Source organism: Cheilinus undulatus, linkage group 1, assembly GCF_018320785.1.
Source record: "Cheilinus undulatus linkage group 1, ASM1832078v1, whole genome shotgun sequence".
NCBI lineage: Eukaryota > Metazoa > Chordata > Actinopteri > Labriformes > Labridae > Cheilinus > Cheilinus undulatus.
Window position 1 is genome coordinate 48,877,083 of NC_054865.1, and position 19,067 is coordinate 48,896,149.

The 19,067-nt window shown below is 40.3% G+C and overlaps 1 protein-coding gene across 6 annotated transcripts in view; it reads right to left on the bottom strand.

The window, feature by feature from the left end:
* nav2a (neuron navigator 2a) overlaps window positions 1-19,067 on the bottom strand; it is a 249,627-nt gene that overhangs the window by 103,623 nt on the left and 126,937 nt on the right. For 4 of the 6 annotated variants that reach the window (XM_041783529.1, XM_041783559.1, XM_041783548.1 and 1 more), the window contains exons 4-7: window positions 7,259-7,331; window positions 6,584-6,827; window positions 6,336-6,392; window positions 2,251-2,384 (exon numbers count right to left, since the gene is read on the bottom strand). In XM_041783529.1, coding sequence (XP_041639463.1) covers window positions 2,251-2,384; window positions 6,336-6,392; window positions 6,584-6,827; window positions 7,259-7,331 — 508 coding nt within the window. Of the gene's footprint in view, window positions 1-2,250; window positions 2,385-6,335; window positions 6,393-6,583; window positions 6,828-7,258; window positions 7,332-14,798; window positions 14,918-19,067 lie in introns of those variants that run through there. The other 2 variants (XM_041783566.1, XM_041783537.1) reach the window with 2 other exon arrangements.

Sequence of the window (19,067 nt, forward strand, 5' to 3'; positions counted from 1 at the left end):
TCAAGCATGCTCTCACTGACAATCATAATGTTGAATCTTGAATAAATAAAAGTACTGAAATATTTGGCTTTGAAAAAAATTTGACAGTATAAAAAAACAGCAAATAACCTGATGTCATTATTCTTTCCAGAAGTCTGAACTTTGCACTGCACGCTGCTTGCAGCATTAAAAGGGTAAAAGATTAGATTTTGTAGGAATTTGATTAAAAACCATCCTCCTTTCCACAATTTGGGTCAATTTTAGACCAATTCAGCAACCATAATTCAATATTTACCAACAAAGCGTTCCAAAATTTGCTTCTGTAAATCCTTGCGGCTCCATAACAATAGCAGCTGCAGCCCATGGGTACGCTAGGATTTATTCAAAGTAACAAAACAGTAGAGAAACAGCCCACAACTTCTCAGAATCAAGGTCAAAATAATGTTAAACCAAAAGAGAATTCTTCTGGAGAGCTGAACTTTGCCTGAGAGGAAAAGTCCACCAGTGTTTCCAAACTAAATCAAGCTAAATTTTGCAGAAGTTCCAGTAACAGCATAGTTCAAAAACAATTTGATCCTTCTCTGTCGTCTCAAGACACCAACATGTGGGAAAAAATCAAACAGACCTAAAACTTCAGTCCTGAAAATACACTTTAAAGTTTAAGGAATGAGGATGAACACAGAAAAACACTTCAGCTGCCTCAGAATCATCAAACTTATGAGTACATTAGGCTGAAATTTACAGCTGAAGTAGCCTGATGTTTGCAGCCAATGCACCTGTTAATATCAGGGGAATTTTTTAGATCTGCTGATACCCATAATTAACTGCCGATAATGATATCATACTGAAATGTTGTGAATCCCACAGTTCAGGACCCAGCACAACCTCCTCAGCAACAAATCGCAACCCAAATTTCTTAAAAATTTCAATCATGACCACAATTTAAGTGAAAAATGGAGCAGTCTGGGCATTAATTGGAACAAAAAAAATATCAGAACAAAGAGATGAAAGAATTTCCTTCAAAATAAAAACACATCATAGACTTTTGGCTCATATTTTGTTCCCAAAATATTGGCAAAAATATTTGACCCAGGGCTGGAGGTTGTGGGGAGGTCAACCTCTACACATGTTGATACATGCATGTCACTGGGCATTCAAGGTCAAGCTCGATGGCTTTTTATATCGCATTTAACTAATTGATCCAGATGTTTTCATAAAAATTTGTAAAATATACAATCTGAAATCATTTAAAAAATATTCTTTTTTTTTTAAGGCATCTGGTGACCCCCTCTCAGTGTCTTGTGATTCCAAAAGGGACCCTATGTTGCGAACCACTGGCCTAGGTCATGCTTACTTGCCAAATCAACCCCTTTCTCCACCCTAAAGTAGGGCTGGGAAATTAATCGAAAATTAGATTAGATTGCAATTTTAATATCGCAGGAGTTACAATATTTCTTAACCTGAAATTTGTGTCAAAATACTGGTTTAAAACTTTGTTTTGTATCAGAAATGTTGCATTACTCACCACACTGACGTCTCACTGCTGCCTCAAACATGCCTTAAAGTTCTGCAGAGACCTGTGTATACTTTCTGTCTTCCCTCACAGTAACATCTCATGAGTTTTATAACAGATACTAAAGACAGTAGAGAAGCAAAGCTTGAGATTTCTTGCAGAAATGTCATCAGAGATGAATGTTTGTTATTAAAAGAATCATTAATAAAGCACAAAAACAGAGAAAACAGTCTTCTTGTGGCTTTAAATAGAAATGATCAGGATCAACTAACTTGACCTCGATAAACATTATATGAGGTCTTTTACTTACTGAAAATATCTTCTTTCCGTGCTCATGTATTCCTTGTTCTTTTCATAATAAGTTGTTTCCGTGCAGCGTTGCATGCTGGGGGCTATTCATTATTTTCTGGCACAGTTTTTAATACCTTTTCAGGGTCTTACAGCAACAGAGCTGACTTACATTTTCAACCACGATAACAAAAAGCACCCAGAGGATTCCCAGTTAACCTTTAATTTGATCTGCAACATTATTAAAAGCAGCATAATGTTTCTCTGCAGCACCACTCTCCCTCTCCAGCCTTCTTTCTCTCTTTCCTCCACACACATGAACTGACACTGTGGCTCTTTTAATCTGCAGCATTAAGAATCATAATGTTACAACAATGCAAGGCCATCTGAGCGTCATGATACTATCATGTTATAAAAGCCTTCTTAGACCAGGGTAAGCATGTCAGCAAGTGTTCAGACACGAGACTTACCTTTGTTCAGTTGTGAGTTGGCTTTGGTCTTGTCACTGAAGCCCTGGCTGCGTCGGTTCCCAGCAGCACTGACCGAGCCTCTTGGAGGGATGTCACTGCCGGCAGTGGACACCCTCGCCGAGGGGCCGGGAAGTCTGATGGAGAGTTAGAGAGAAGTAAAGAAGAGAAAGGAGAAGGAGAGAGAAAGGGGCATAAACAGGCCAAAATATGTTAATGTCGGTGCAGGATAGTGATATGAATTTAAGTGTTATTTCTAAAAACTCCTGATAAATCCTGTCTAAAAACTGTCTACATAGGTTACTGTCTGTTTTGAACACAATAAGCTGGGACAAGCACACAGTCTGCAGGTTTTAAGGTCTAACAGGAGGATTTTGACACTGATACACATTAGTATACAGAGCTAAAACGAATGCTTTGCCTTTGCTTTCTCCTCAGATGACATGAGCACAGATCCCCACAGATTTTACAGAGATAGATGTCTTCATCTGCCTCATCTTCAGGCTAAAATCAGTGTTTTTCTTTAGGACAATCACACTCTTTCAGAAATGTAATCTTAGCCATTGTTTGCTCTCTTGTAGCTCAGCTTTGTCACTCCTCCTGTTTTATACCTCCAGTAATCTCATGGAAACAGATGAGCTTCCAGCCGCGTGGACATGTGTGAGAGGGTCTGACAGAGAGCAGCTCCCCAGGGAGCAGTGAGCTCATCAGCCCCAGATTACAAGTCCTGCTCCTTTATTCCCCCGTACGGATTAGACAGGATGTACTGCCCTTGGATAAGACTTGGTGAAATGTTTGACACCTTGATTCCATATTTTGAGGCCGTGTGGCGTGGTGAGGTCTGAGGCTGAGGTGTAATCTAACCAGGCCATGGCCGCTAATGAAATGCTAATTCAGCAGCAGCAACATCATCACTATCCTGGGACGGCGAGGCGGATGCTGATAAGCAGATTACAGCTCTCGTTCTCTTTCTGCTCTCGTATACATTAGAGAAACTCTCATTTCCGGTGTGCCATTCACTCTGACTGGCCATTAGTTATCTTACCGCTCCATGGTAATAAGGTTACCACATTATTTGTCGGGAAAGCCTGTGATTATTTGACTTCAGACTATAATGAGATGTATTAGTCTAATGCTCTTCCCCTTTAGTCTGGTTTTGTATGGACCTGAACAAATAAGATGATGGAAAAATGGCTAATATATATTTTAAAACTTTCATATGAATCCTTATATTTATTTTTCTTCCAAATGATAGAACTTTTTTTTTTAAAAAGGAAAACATTTATAATAAACATTTTATATAAAAACTAAAAACAGCCTGTAGGTTAGGATACCCTGAAATAATGACTTGAACTGAAGTTGTCACAACACCAGAATGTTAAACTTTGATAGGATATAATTCAAATAACATTGACACCTCTTTCAATACAATAGCAACAAACCACAAGTGTCCTATGCTTTCTTATTTTCAATTAGAAAAAATTGCATGCAAACTATTAAACACTGTTGATTTTTGGACCATTTGGACCACCTTAAGGCCACCAAAGATCCAGGTTGGGAGTGGGGATCTGTGCTCTATTCAAACTATGTTTGCAGTTACGGACTAAAATGATGACATAACAAATACTGGACAGTTTACAAAAAGGTCTTTTAGTAGGGACAAATACTATGTTGGCTTATTCCGTGGGGATTTATCAATGAAAACGATTAAAACTTTTATTTTTTGACAGCAACATGCTTTTTAGGCTCTGTTTACATTTTACATTAACATTCGACTGTGGGTATTTGGACACCAAGTACCAGCACTTTAGCACCAAGACCCACACTAACAATACGTCTTCAGTGATGACCTGATATCAGAAATGACTTTCTATCTCTTTTGGAAACAACATATCCCATCTCTGTCATGCTGCTTTCATCCCTGCGTGCTGTGTGCAGTGAAGCTGCTGAAGTAAAATGAATGGGGATCAATAAGCCATGAGCTAAGAGTCTAGCAGTGCCTCTTTAACTTTTTTCCCCTCATGCTTTCATAAACATGCTTTTAAAGGACACTTCTTGTGCATAAACCCTGTGGGGTTAGGGTTAGATTGAAATGACAACTCAGTTCATGAGTCAAAGTTACACGGGAGTCGTTAAATCACAGCACTGTCTGCACAACATCCAGAAGCTGAGCGGGTCTGCAGCAAACTTTTATCAATATTTTCATCTACTTTGACCTTTTTCATCATCACCTGGTTTGATAATCTCTCATTAGGTGATAAAAAGAAGTTACAACACATGCCTAATGATGCCAGTAAAATCCTTGGTGCTGAATTAGCTGATTTGTAACATGTTAGGCTCAGGAGTTTGGTGCCATGGCCATCCTCTCCATGCTGAATTTGAGCTCCTGCCCTTTTACAGTAAATTCGGTTCACCAGAGGCCGAATCCAACAGGTTGAAAAAATATCTCATCACTCTAAGAAATACGGAACCAAATTTTTAAAAGATAATCCAGTATAAAATGTTCTACTTTGCCTTTGAAGGATGATTTGTATTTTTTAGTTGTCAAGCATGTGCAGAAAATTTTTGCATGGATGAGAAGAGAACAAGTCAAGAAACAAGGCTGAAAATGACTGACAGTTTGGACCACTGGTGCACAAACTCCAACTTAATTTACTGATCTTGACTGAGAAGCAAGCTCTTGAATACTGTAATACTAAATACTGTAATTCTTATTATTTTATACCTTATCTCATTACGCAGCTTGTTAAAATAAAGTGGCAGATTAAAAATATGAGTGGGTCATAAAGATTTAATCCACCAGTCAAAGTGGCATGTAAGAGGAAAGTTAATTTTGTACCCTGATACACATTGAGATGCATACACATGAAGCATCAGGATTACCACTAGGTATCTGAATGCCCAAAACAGATAACTCGCTATTAATGCATGGCCTAAACAGGGTCAAAATTGGGAACCAGTGTGCTTCTGCACTTTCAATATGGTTATACTTTAAAATAAGGCATGAAAATGTGGCATACTGAACAGCACTGGGGATTTGGACAACCTTACCTGAACTTAAAACCTCCAGGTATGCATCTTACATCACCTCTGTTTCTCTAGAATCTACCACAGTGATACATGACTGTGCAGGGATCTTAAATTTTTATATTTATTCAGTTCTACTTAAAAAAAAATATAATCATAGAGCTTTGTAATATAGCATTGGTATTATCCTCAATCACCAAGCAATAACAAGATTAACTTAAAATGCACATTTTAACCATTAAACATTACATTTACTATCTCAAGCAATCAGAAAATCCCTCTTTATGAGGAAATTCACTGGGAAATCTGTTTTTGTTTTCATTTCACCATTAAAGCAACACATTAGTCATGCTGTTTTTGGATTAAAAGCACAAGAATCCCTACTCTTTATCTTGTAGCTGCACATGCTGAGCAGTAGGTGGGGTCATTGCTTTGTTTTAGAGATGAGCTGGTTTAGGGCAGGTGCAAAGCAAAAAGAATCTGGGATGAGCATCATGCAAAACCACATCCATGATCCAGTTTACTCATAATATGACAGTGCATGCTTAGAGATGGTCGAATTTAATGCATAAAGCATTGCAATCAGTGCAGACTGAAGCTGTATTTTGTAAGCTACATTGTCATATCATAGAGGCAAACCCCAACCACAGATTCTTTCAGTGTTAATTATTAATGTCACATTATATGGGGAATGTGCTTGACAAGCAACCCCCCTCACACACAGGCACACATACACTTACTTAAGGGTTATCTAAAGGTCTTTCACAGCCCATTTAGCAGGCTTGCCAAATGAGGCGCGCTGCCAGACAGACAGGCCGTCCGAAAACAGCGCCTGCAGCTTTAGTTCCTATCAGCGAAACACTACCACTCATGCATAATAGATAGTGCTTGTGGTAGAGATTGCCCTTAATCACAGACAAAAACAACATTGTCTTCATTACGGTACAGTGAAATGTTATCCCTGATTAGGGGCAATTTCTACCTTCCTACTTCCAGGAATAGAGCAGGACAGGAGGAAAGAGAGGGAGGTGCAAGAAAAGAGAAACGCAGGAGAAGCTGACCTAGAGGTCTTTTTCTGACCAAGGGAAAACTTGAGTAGTTTACTCTGAGAGCCATCCCTGGAGGAGAAGAAGAAGATATGGAAGAGGACAGAGACAGAGAGGTCAGCTTTACAGTTATAAATGACAGGAAGTGTGAACAGGAAGATTGAGATGACAAAATGATGGATTAGAAAAGCAGAAACAGCAGGAAAGAGAGGAGACGAACTCAGATACAGTCCTCATATTTCCAGCTCCAGGGGGAGGCTCACCTGGACTGCATCTCGGCCTGTGCTGCTTTCTGGGCTGTGAGGGCAGGAGTCCCATGCGGAGAGTGGCTGAGCTGTGCAGGGGCGCTGCTCTGGTGGCTCAGAGGGGGGTGCGTGCTCTGGGACTGGGCCGTGGAGGGGAGAGAGGGCTGGGAGTTCTGCCGCTGGGCCTGCTGCTGCTGCTGTTTGTAGCGGGACAAGCTGAAGAAGAGGCCAAGGATGGCTTTCAGATTACCATTTCGGATCTCTGGAGGATTAAAAAGGAAAGACATAAGAGGTTATGAAGGATGGAGACACATGGCAAAGGTGGAGATGATGTTTGAGGTGAAATTCTGCTAAGTCTATCAGAAAACTAAAAGCTGCAGGCCGCATATGCTTTGTGGTGGTAATAGAGCATGCTCTACTAAAATGCCACAATTACAAAGAGCCATAATGCATACAATTTCTCATGAACTATTTGCATTTGAGAATACAGATAACAGTTCTTTGTGTGGGTATAAAAACTCTATAAAGCAGGGATGCTTTTGAATGCATACTTTATCGCATTAATGTGGTGTGACCTCAGAGCTAGCCAGTCAAAATGCCTCCATTTATAGATGTTCCAATCTTTATCTGGGCTCAGTTTAGCCTCGACTCTCCATCCTTTTCCAAGAAAAAGAAGTTAGGAGAACTGCTTACCCTCTGCAGACAGACCCTGGATGTTGACTCCTTTGGCTGCCAGAAAACTGAGGCAGGCGTCGATGTTCTCAATCTGGACAGAGAGAGACAGACACAGATGTTAGACGCAGCAACCCTCACATTTCCATTTTGATTTGCATTCTGGTAGAATGTGAGGAAGCAGACTGATCTGTATGTTGCAGAGAGTGAAGGCAAACCTGGAAATCACCGTCAAGCAGTACAGAATGCACACATTGTTATTGTTGCAACAAGACCTACAGGCGAGGATGGAATTATTAGCACCACCTATAAAAATTTCAGTTCTTCCCGAGTATTTCCCAAATAGAGCAAAGAATTTTCATCATAGATTTTTCAAACATCCTAGGTTTTTGTGGATACTTACATTATTCTACTTTCCACACAGAAACAAAAATATTTCACAAAAAACTCAGGGTCTAAATTATCATCTCCTTTGATGCTAATAGTCAGTTGTGTATCCTTTTTCTGGATAACAGCCTGTGGTCGTTCATTGTGGTTTCAAGTCTCAGACTTGTCTCCTGAGGAATCCCAGACTATTCCTCTTAGGCAAACCTCTCAAGCTCTTCTGGCATGGACTTTCATCTTCAGTTCACCCCACAGATTTTCAACAGGATTCACGGCAGGGCTTTGGCCAGGCCAGTCAATAATGTTCACTTTGGTCTTCTGGAGGTAGTTCTTCCTGAGGAGCCACGTATGTTTTGGGATCACTGTCGTGTTGGAACACAATCAAAGCACCAGACCCAGTCGTGCTGCTGATTGCTTGAGGTTTTCTTTCAAAATCTGCACATATCCTTCTTTCTTCATGATTCCTTCCACCTTTACAGGATACCAAGCTCCAGATGCATTGAAGCTTCCTATCTCTATGCGCTCTAGTTTGGTCTCATCTGACCAAAGGACATGCTTCCAGTATGCATCATCTTCCTCCAGGTTGTCCATAGCAGACTTCAGTCTGGCTTGAAGATGTCTCTTCTGCAGAAGTGGAGTTTATCTTGGTCCATTCCTGTGCAGGGCTCTATTGATTGTCTTCTTTGAGACTACATTTCCTGACTTGGCTAAGTCATCCACTAGTGTCTGGTCATTTGTTTTGGGGTCTTTAGACACATCTCTCACTATTTTTCTTTCCAGAGTCTTTGAAATCTTTCTCCTCCTACCTCTGCAAGGCTTGGTCTGGACTGTGCGGCTTTGAATTTCTTAATGATCTTTCTCACTCCAGTTCTTAACACTTGGAAATGCTGTGATAACTTTGTAGCTATATCCTTCTCCTGCTTTGTGAGCATCAACAATTCTCTTTCTAAAGCCTAAACTGATTTCTTTAGTTTTTGCCATGAAGCTTTCTCTGTGACAGCTCAAAGCCTTTCTGAAGTATTTATGCTGAGGGTAAATGTGATGATCAGTTTTAACTTGATTTTACAAGCTTTAATCATTACAAAGTTAAAGCACATCCTTGCACAGTGGTTTGTGCTATGGCTCAAGAAAAAGGTCAGTTTTAAAGGGGACTATTAATTCAGACCCTGGTAGTTTTTTAAGTGAAATAATTTTGTTTGTGTGTTCAAGGAAAATACTGTTAGCATCCAAATTAAAACTAGGATGATTGGAAAAGCTGTGTTAAAAATTCCTTGCTCCGTTTAACAGCGCTTTTGAAATACTTAAAAAACTGAAATTGTCATAAAGGGGCTAATAATTTTGTCCTCATCGGTATGTATTAAATCTACCCAGGAGGTATTCATACACATTTTTTTTGTCTCTGTTGAAATCATGGACCCAAACAGCATTTCAGGACATTTGAGTTCACTGGCAATGGGAGTTTCGTATCATTCTGGGTAAAGAATAAAACACTTCCAACATTTTCAACAGTAAACATTTAAACTAGCATAGTTTTTTGGCCCACGTTTGCATTAAATTACGTTGATTAACTGTAACCCTCTGCAGCATTATAGCTTCGTTGCTGCAGTTTGCTCTCTGTAACATGGAAACGCTCACTGAAATCTCTGGAGGCCAAAGTAAGTACCTCATACAGGCCAACTTCAACTGAACTGAAATATATTTAAGATAACGCACGTTCTAATGTTTAAGTCAAACAAATAATGGCTGCAGTGAATTCTTACTTTTAAATCTAAAAGTTACATGGTCAGCAAAACAGTGGAAGATGACAGTATACTGGAAAACAGACCCCACTACAAAAATAGGACGGGGCCTAAAACAGAACTTTGTGGGACACCACCTGTAAGCGGGATGATCCCACAGGTGAACAGAGAAGCTTCTATCTGTTAAGCAGGACTGCAACCACTTAAGCCTGTTACTTCTGTAGCTGATGGGGTCAAACTGAAGCACCCAGACACAACAACCTTTGTGTGGTGACCTCACAGGGTTGGCTGATATTCATGTACATTACGTTTCTCACAAAAGCCTGGAGGTGTTCCCTCTTATATAAAGGGACTTTCTCCTCCTGTATTGTATCCAGTAAAGCTCAGATAACCCCTGTTTTGACTTCCTCACCACTCTGTGACGCAGTCAAAACAGGATTCAAACCACGCAGACTTTCATCAGCAGATCAACAGGGAGGCAAACCACCTTTGCCAACCAGGTCGCTATGACAGCAGCCCTGGCAACCTGAGCGGACTGCTGAGCTGTCACTGGACTGCGGGAGGATTTGATAGGTAGACGGGCTTTGTTTAGCGGTCATGTGACCCATTATCCACTGAGCCTGTTTGCCTGCCAAAGTAAACCACATAAAGCAGAGTCATCGCACAGAAATGATAGAGTGATCAAAGTTTGCCAACTGTTGTTTTCGATAGGCAAACACAGCGGGTATGATGTGATGGATATCAATACGGCACAGCTGCTGCTCTCTCACATCACATCTCATATAAGAGCACTTCAGGCGATGCAATTAAGCAAAGAATTGACTGTAAAACGGACAGTTAAAAGCATTTTACTGTAGGAACAAAGGTTAAAGAGGTGCTAAATCTCCTTTAGCATGACTTTTATTACATGAGAGGATGGATTTATTCCTCTCTGAGGCTAATCCACCACAACGTTCAAACCAACTGTGTAAGTAAAACACAGAAAATATGATCTGAAAGCCGAGGGGGTAAAGGTAATGAGCATCTCTAAACACATATGAGCCAGGCTCTTGGTAAATGTGGCACAGTGTGGGATGGAAGCAGGAGGGTCCCGCTCACTAAAGATTAATGACATGATTATAGTTAATATGCAGAGACTAAATATAGCCTGACCTACAGCTCTCTCTGTGCCACTCAGGTATCCGGCTGTGAGGTGTAAAGCTGAAGTAACAGCTCATTTACATCTGCTTCTATTCAAATATGTTAAATACTGCAGGGAAAATCCATGAAAACTATGAAATCTGTGCTTTTAAATCCTCAGAGTCAAACCCTATAACCTCTATGTGTGATAAAGAACCAGCTGGAGCTGCTTCTGAAGTTTTTACAGCACGAACCAACTGATTTCATGTTAAGATAACTGCATTTAGTCACTATGCATCAACTTACAAATAATGTTAAAGGCACAGTACACAGAATTTTAACTGAAAGTCCTAAAAACATTCTTAGAATTATGAATTTATTTTTTAGCTGTGTACTAAAGCCAAGTTCAGACCAAAGATTCACATTACATCTTCCTGTGACAGCTTAACCCCTTTACAACATTGCAAGCAGACAAGTAAGAAATGGGAAATGAAAATCTTGATTTTATAGAATATAATCACAACAAATATTTGTTCAGATTCTATTCATCATTGTTCTCATCCCATTTCGGGGTTGCGGTGGGCTAGAGCCTATCCCAGCTGTCACTGGGCGAGAGGCAAGGTACAACCACCAGTCAATCGTAGGGCTGATGTACAGAAGCAGACGACCAGGATGCTCACGCTCACACTCACACCTACGGCTAATTTAGAGTCACTAATCAACCTAGCATGCCTTTGGTGGTGGGAGGAAGCTGGAGCTCCCTGAGAGAACCCACGCATACAAGGGGAGAACATTCAAACTCTAAACAGAAAGGCCCAGGAACCAGGAACCTTCTTGCTGTGAGGCAACAACGCTAACCCCTGTGCCTCTGTGCAACCCTACCTAAATTCAATGCTGTCAAAATTCTTTGCAACAATTTTAAAATAACATTAAGTCACATCAACAAGTCAACATTTAAGACATGTTTCCATCCAAAGTCCCCAGAATTTTTCATTTCAGGAGACTGCATTTTCTCATGTAATCTCAAGTGTTTTGTTACACACAACCATAAAAAAACAGCAAAAAGGCCACTATAACTCAAACAACCAGAGAAGTTCATTGCTATGATACTCATCACACAAATTTCTGTATTACCTAAAAGTAAATCCTCATAAAAACAGACTTTCTGAACTTTGAATATGCATGCAAACATGTTAGCCCATTTGAAATTGAAGGAAATTCAATTTCTTGAAGCTGGACTAACACCCCTACACAGTGTAATAGGAGATAGATTAACTCTTATATGTGCACACAGGCTTTGGTGTTCTGCATATGATCCACAGTTTAAATGTAAGGTTTAACTGGAAGATGAACAGCATAAATGTGGCATTGAAGTCCTTTTTTAACAGAGTTTGGATATCACCATAAGTTAGAAGGCTGAACTGTGTAGTGAAATGTACCGACTGGCCTTTCTACTAAATTTAGATGATGTTTCTGTAGTAAAAAGACTACAGTATGTGACTGATCCCATCGGGTCCTAGTTCCTGGTCCCAAGGGAAAGGTTTGGATGTTGAAATGTAGTGAAAGTTACATCAAGTACCATTACAGTCCATACGAATTGCCAGCTAATAACTTCCACAAAGGCATCCTTTACAATATCAATAATCTCTATATCCATAGTCTGACTATATCGACTTCCAGCTTATGTTCAGACAGATTCTGACCTTCTTATTCTCTTCCTGTTGGCTGATAATTGCATGATGATTGCATCTTGGATTGCATGTTGGATTGCATCTATTTTAATTTTCTACAGGATTACAAGTGGTCACCTCCTCTCCTTTAACAGTTTATTATGTATTGATTATCTGATTACTATATCTTCATCTACTGCTCTGTTTCTGCCTGATTCAGTGTTTTTGTATGAGAAGGCTGAATGACTTCAGGTCAGTGATTGAGCTGAAACAGCAGTGCTTCCCCTGCTGTCATTTCCCTGACCTCTGACCCCTGAAACAGCTGTCAGAGGGGCTGACACATTCTGGCCTTTATGACGATACAGCAGAGGACTAAGGGGACAGTAGGAATGTGGACTATGTCCCTCTTTGAATACCAAGGGTTCTTTATAAATAAACTTTTAAGAAATTACACATACCAAAAGACTTTTTAAAATAACTCTGGCTCAAACTTCATCTGAGTGACCAAACCATTCCCCTAATGTCCTAAATACTCGGGTGCAGCTGAAGTTGAAACAGCCTGAAGAAAATCTGCTTCATCAAAAACCGGTCAGAAATGCCAACTCTCCCAAGCTGAGCTTCTACCGAGCCTTGTCTCTGAGGGGTTATGAACACAGAAACATCTGCAGGGAAATCAGAGCAAAAACACCAATAGACTCAACTATCATCCATCAACTACAGAGCCTGACTATGATTTATCAATTTAGCATACAATGCTGTGAAAAAAAGATATTTACCCTCTTCCTGATTTCTCTCTTTTTTTTTGCAGATCATCAAACTAATTCTCTATTAGAAAAAGATAACCAGAGAAACATAAAATGCAGAACTCATGAAATAAAGATCTCATTTATAAAGCGACAAAGTCACCCAAACCTACCTAGCCTTATGTAAAAAAAAAAAAAAAAATCCCCCTAGACATAATAACTGTAGCAAGCAGGTGTTTGTGATAACTGACAATGAATCTTTCACATCGCTGGAGGAAATTTGGCCCACTCTTCTTTGCAGAATTGTTCTAATTCAGCCACATTGGAGGGTTTTTGTTTAAGCGCATACCACAGCATCTCAATCAGAGTCCAGACTTTGACTAGACTACTCCAAAACATTCATTTGGTGGACTTGCTGGTGTGTTTCAGATCATTGTCCTGCTGCATAACCCAAGACCACTCTTAGGCTTGAGGTCATGAACTGACAGTTAGAAAATCAGGATTTTCTAGTAGAAAGCAGAATTCATGGTTCCATCAACTATGGAAAGTGGTCCAGGTCCTGAAGCAGCAGCCCCAGACCATCACACAAACCACCACCATGTTTGACTGTTGGCATGATGTTTTTTTTTTTTAATGAAACGCTGTGTAAGTCTCGCTCCAGATGTAACGGGGTGCACACCTCCCAGAAAGTTCAGCATTGTCTCATCAGTCTACAGGATATTTTCCCAAAAGTCTTGGGGACCATCAAGATATTTTTTAGTCAAATGTGAGACGAGCTTCATGTTCTTTTTGGACAGCAGTGATTTTGCCAGGGAACTCTCCCCTGGATGTAGTTTTTGACCACTCTCTTTCTTATTATTGAGTCATGAACTCTGACCTTAACTGAGTCAAGTGAGAGCTGCAGGTCTTTAGATGTTGTTCTGGGTTCTTTTGTGACTTCCTGGATGAGTTGTCGTTGCACTCTTGGAGTCATTTTGGTAGGCTGGCCACTCCTAGGAAGGTTCACCACTGTTACAAGTTTTCTCTATTTGTGGATAAAGGCTCTCACAGAGTCCCAAAGCCTTAGTAATGGCTTTGTAACCATTTCCAGAGTGATAGATGTTAATGGATTTGTTTCTCATTTGTTCTTGAATTTCTTTAGATGGTGCTATGATGTGTAGCTTGCCTACTTAACTTTGTCAATAACAACAAAAATAAACTGGCATCGGCAACCAACATACTCAGATCTGCTGCTCATCCCACTAATGCATGCTCCTTACAAAAGTGCCACCATTTCAAAGTGAAATAAACAGTATAAGATTTATTACCAAGAAGCATTGTTACAACAAAGAAATAATCTACAAAACACAAATTTACTTACTTTTTGTGTTAAGTTTATACACAAAAAGTTGCCCCACTCTAAGAAATGTTAAGCTGAAATCACTCTCCAGACCATTTGGTGTTATTAAACTAAGAGTATAAATCAAAACATTTCTCTCTGGGCTTCATATTTGTTCTTTAAAATGACACCAGTCAATTCATTGATACAGTATTTTACAATGTTAGTTTCTTGCACCATATTTTGACTACATATGGTATCATGTTTGACTTGTTATCAACTAAATAACCGAAAAGAACAACATGTGTCACTTGCTGTTGTCTGCAAGAATGTAAATGTCTTTTGTAAGATAACTCTTCTGTTTTCTCAGATTGTTGTCAGACAATGGCTAAGAGCACTCTCAAGAAAAAGTAGAATATAGAAATCATTCTGTATGACTGCAGATGCACAAACAGCAAAATAAATGGAGGGGAAACTTTATCATTCATTACAAAAACTCAACCTATCCTTCTAAACAAGGTAGGAAGCCAGGAAAAAGCAAACAAATCCTGTCCAACATGATAGAAAAACACGTCTGCTAGCTCCTACCTGCCTGAATCTGTGAGGCGTTCCTGCTGTGAGTCTGCTCTGCCCGGACTCACACCTCCACCCAGTCTCCGTCACCTCCTGCTCTGCAGCGCGAGGCTGAGCAGCTAACAGCTCTGTGAGCAAACACCACTGCTCCTACCATCACACAAATGTCATTATTGTGTGTGTGAGACTGAGAGGGAGGGAGAGACAGTGGGCGTGTGTGTAAATGAGAGTGTTACGTGTCTGCAGCAGGATTTGACTGATAAAAGGGTTTAAAGACAGAGAATGGGCTGATATCTAACACCAGTGACCAATTCAAACAGTACATTAAAAAAGAAAAACATCTTCCTGATGCAGTGCTGACCCCAATAAGTTGCCTAATCAAGCTATAACCAAAGCTCAACTTCCCTTTGCATGTATAAATTCTGACTGCTAGTTATAAAGATGATGTATCAGACACTGGCTGCTATCTGATCAGTCGTCAGCATTGGCCTAGTATGTTTGGACTCTGATCTATCAGTCTGACTCTTCAGTGACGACAGCAGCTCCATCGCCAAGAGCGCTCTGTCATTTGAGTTCTAGACAGTCGAGTCTCTTGGAATCTGATCACGTAGCACGGATGTTCAACAGCATGTTCTGTTAGTGTGTGTGTATACTGTGTCTGTAAGACTGTGTGTTTGAATCTGGAAGCTTCTACCCACACACTCCTGAGGTTTAACAGATTACAGCCAACAGCTCACCTGCTCCACTCTGACATCTACATGAATTATTCTACCTCTTTCCTGGATAAGAAATGTATGCAGGGGTTTCTAGGCTGCAGAGAGGTGCTGCTTTTCACAACCTATTGATAAAAAAATGAAGACCCAGCAGCCACAATACTCACCATGATGTAAAATAATGCACTGAGATTTCATGCAGCATATTCTTGCTTACTACTCTGGCAAACATTCTGAATAATATGACAAGTGAATGTGTCTCAAGTGGTTTAATATGAAGACAATTGAGGCTGGAAGGTCCAGTCTCTGGTTAATCAGTATTCCTGGCTGCCATTACTCCATAAAGACAAAAGAACACTCCAAGAAACTGAGAGAAAATGTAAAAGTAGAAACCAAGGGAAGGATACAAAACAATTTCCAAGGCACTGAACATCCCCTGAGTTCAGCTAAATCCATCATCAAGAAATGGAAGGAATATGGCACATGTGTAAATCCGCTTACATCAGGCCGTCCTCACAAACTGAGTGACTGTGCAAGAAGGAGACTAGTGAGAGAGGCCACCAAGACACCTACTCCGATGGAGTTACAAGATTCAGCAGCTGAAATGGAGAGAGACTCTGCTCACAACTGTTGCCCAGGTTCTTCACCAGCCAAAGCTTTATGGGAGAGTGGCAAAGAGAAAGCCACTGTTGAAGAACACTCAGATTAAATCTCAACTGGAGTTCACCAAAAAGCATGCTGGAGACTCCATGGTCAAGTGGAAGAAAGTTCTTTGGCTTGATGACACATAAATGGTGCTTTTTGGGCCGTGAGTGTTCTGGAGTGGCTGACCGTGATGAATACACACGTGAATACTTTTTATAAGCACCGGTAGATAGATCTATAGATAAATCTATCAACTCTGGGTCTAATGCTGTAAGTATAAGCAAGAACACTGACATACTTTGCTGAAGGTGGAAGTGTAAACAAAACAAAACAAAACAAAAAAAACATCGATACCAGCTGTGGATGTCTTTTAACATTAATCAGAACTGTCATGCGCACAGAGATATTATCATTAAATAGTATGAACCAAGAGAGGATGGAAGTGATGGAACTGTGCAAATTTAAAGTGTAGTTCCAAAATATATCAACTCAACAATAAGAAAGAGAAGCGTGCTGTGATTTAGAGACTGGGCGGTTGTTTGGCTGACAGCTGGGGCTTGTGGAAATCCCTGTACCTCTGGCTGCTGCTTTGCTGTTTATCAGTGTAAAGCATAAAAAACAAAGACTCATGAAAGAACTATATCGGGTTTGTTGATTGAAGGGATTGCCTGGTAGTTTTCAGTCTATCATGTGATCAACAGCTGACATAGTTGGGGATTTCTCTCTTTCACTCATACACAGAAAGTACCGGTCACTTAATAAAACATTAACCAGCCTGCTGAGTCATTAAACGGGGATCTTTCCTGGTCGCATGTATAAAGATACACCATCTACAAAAGATTTTAACTGCCAAAAAAAGAGACCTTTCCACCTGCTAGGATCAGATTTTAACTATGACTGCATGCACTTGGGTTACATACTGGGTGATGGGTGATTTCCCATAAGGAACAACTGTACTGTAGTTTCTTTAGATCATAATTGTAAAATGTATTTGAAGCTGGTGCCAGTAATATGAAATTAAAATATTCTTAAGTACACCAAACTTTGACTCTTTTCTCAACATATTGGCTATCATCATTTATTCAATTCTAGAGGTGCATAGCATTCTTTCCTCCTTCTCCCCTCCAACTCTGATTCTCTTCTGTGTTGTACGAGTGGCGGCCTGTGTGGTTTTGACAGCTCGGTGTCAAATCAGCACCCTCGCTCTGGGCTGAACCCACAAAAACAAACAAATAAACTCACAAAGAGCCTGACTGGGTGGCACAGGACTGACCCGATGATGGGGGTCCGTTTAACGAGGATGTGACAGTTGTAAAAACAGCCTGACTCGTTGACGCGGTTGGCTAACATGCTAATCAAGTAAAGACCAGAGAGGTGAGAGTTCTCAGGTTTGTTTCAGTGAATGAGCACATTTCCATGTTTATTCGTTTACTCACAGAGGTTAAGTTAAGTGGTAGTAATTGGCAGCAGCTTTGTAAAGTAATGGAATAAAGAGCAGTAACACCAGGCTCTCTACTCTTCAACCACAGCTGCACAATAAACTCTCACAACATGTGTGTTTTTGTGTGTTTGTTTTGACGCTGATTCAAACACACAAAGCAGACATTTGCATAATGACTACGGTCACACCTGCCCTCGGCACTGCTTCACTGCTTCAGAGCTTAAAGCTGAAAATCCTGCAGAGATCATACCCAGTGATCCAAAAATACTCACACATAAACCACGACATCTGAGACTGTCCAAGCAAAATAAAAACACTGTGAGGCCACAGTCCATAAAAAAGCATTGCATAGTGCTTGAATGCACTCACTAGTGACAATTTCTGTTTCCTTTTTGACTCACATGTATTTAAATAACTGCTGAACAAGCAACTATTTTTATTTTAAAGTGTCCTGCAATCTTATTTCATTAAATGGCTGCTGTGTTTGTAGATTAAACCAATTCTGATGCCCAGTTATCTGTAATCTTGTGTTTGCATGTGCATTTCACTTGGTTCTGCAGTCAGCATGGAGGAAGCTAACATAAGACCAACCAGCTTGCATGCATTTAAGGCTTGCTGTGCTGAAAATTTCTACTACCACATGCAATTTAATCACAGCTCATGTTTTTAAGGGCTGGCAGTTTGAGTTTAAACAAATGAAGAAGGCAGGAGCACCAAACCTCAACTTAAGCAGTTGCAAAGACATGAGGAAACTTCCAGCAATGAATTGAAGGCACCAAAACACTTGGAACCATGGCACAATTTCTCATCTTAGCAGCAAGACATGCAGAGTTTTTTTTTTATTGCAGTTATGGCAGCAATTGCAAGACATTAGCAGCAAGAGAGGATAGAGTCTAAAAGTGATCAGCAGCAGGTTTAACCTCCAGCTTCAGCCCTTTGATGCATGTCAACCCTGATCTCCCCATCTCTTCAGCTGTCCTATCAATTAGTGCAACAAGGAAAAAACGGCCAGACTAAATTGAACTTGAAATCAAAACATACATCCAGACCAGGCATGGAGCCTAGACAACAACTTCATGTAGTTTTTGTTTGGGCCTCTTAGAATCAAAAGTTTAAACCCTCACCTTCCTGTAGGCTTCTATTTTAATATTTTAAACTTATGAAAAGAAAATGCTGAAGAACTTACAGGCATGTTTGGGCCAAAAATAGAATCTAAAGTAAGATGTATATGTGGCAAGTTAGCAATCTGAGAGACCAATTAGGCAGGAAGGATGACTGACACAACCTCAGTCATGCTCTGGATGTCCTTGCATATTACCAGAGGCATAATCTATTAGAAAAAATAAAGCCCACACCTTTAGAGTGGTGTAAGGGGTGGATTTGGTGAGTAAGCACATTACCACAGCCCCTGGTCGTGCTGTGGATGTCCTAAAGGTAACAAAGCCAACAGCGGTCAATAGGGTTATCACCAGGGGTGAAAAAGCC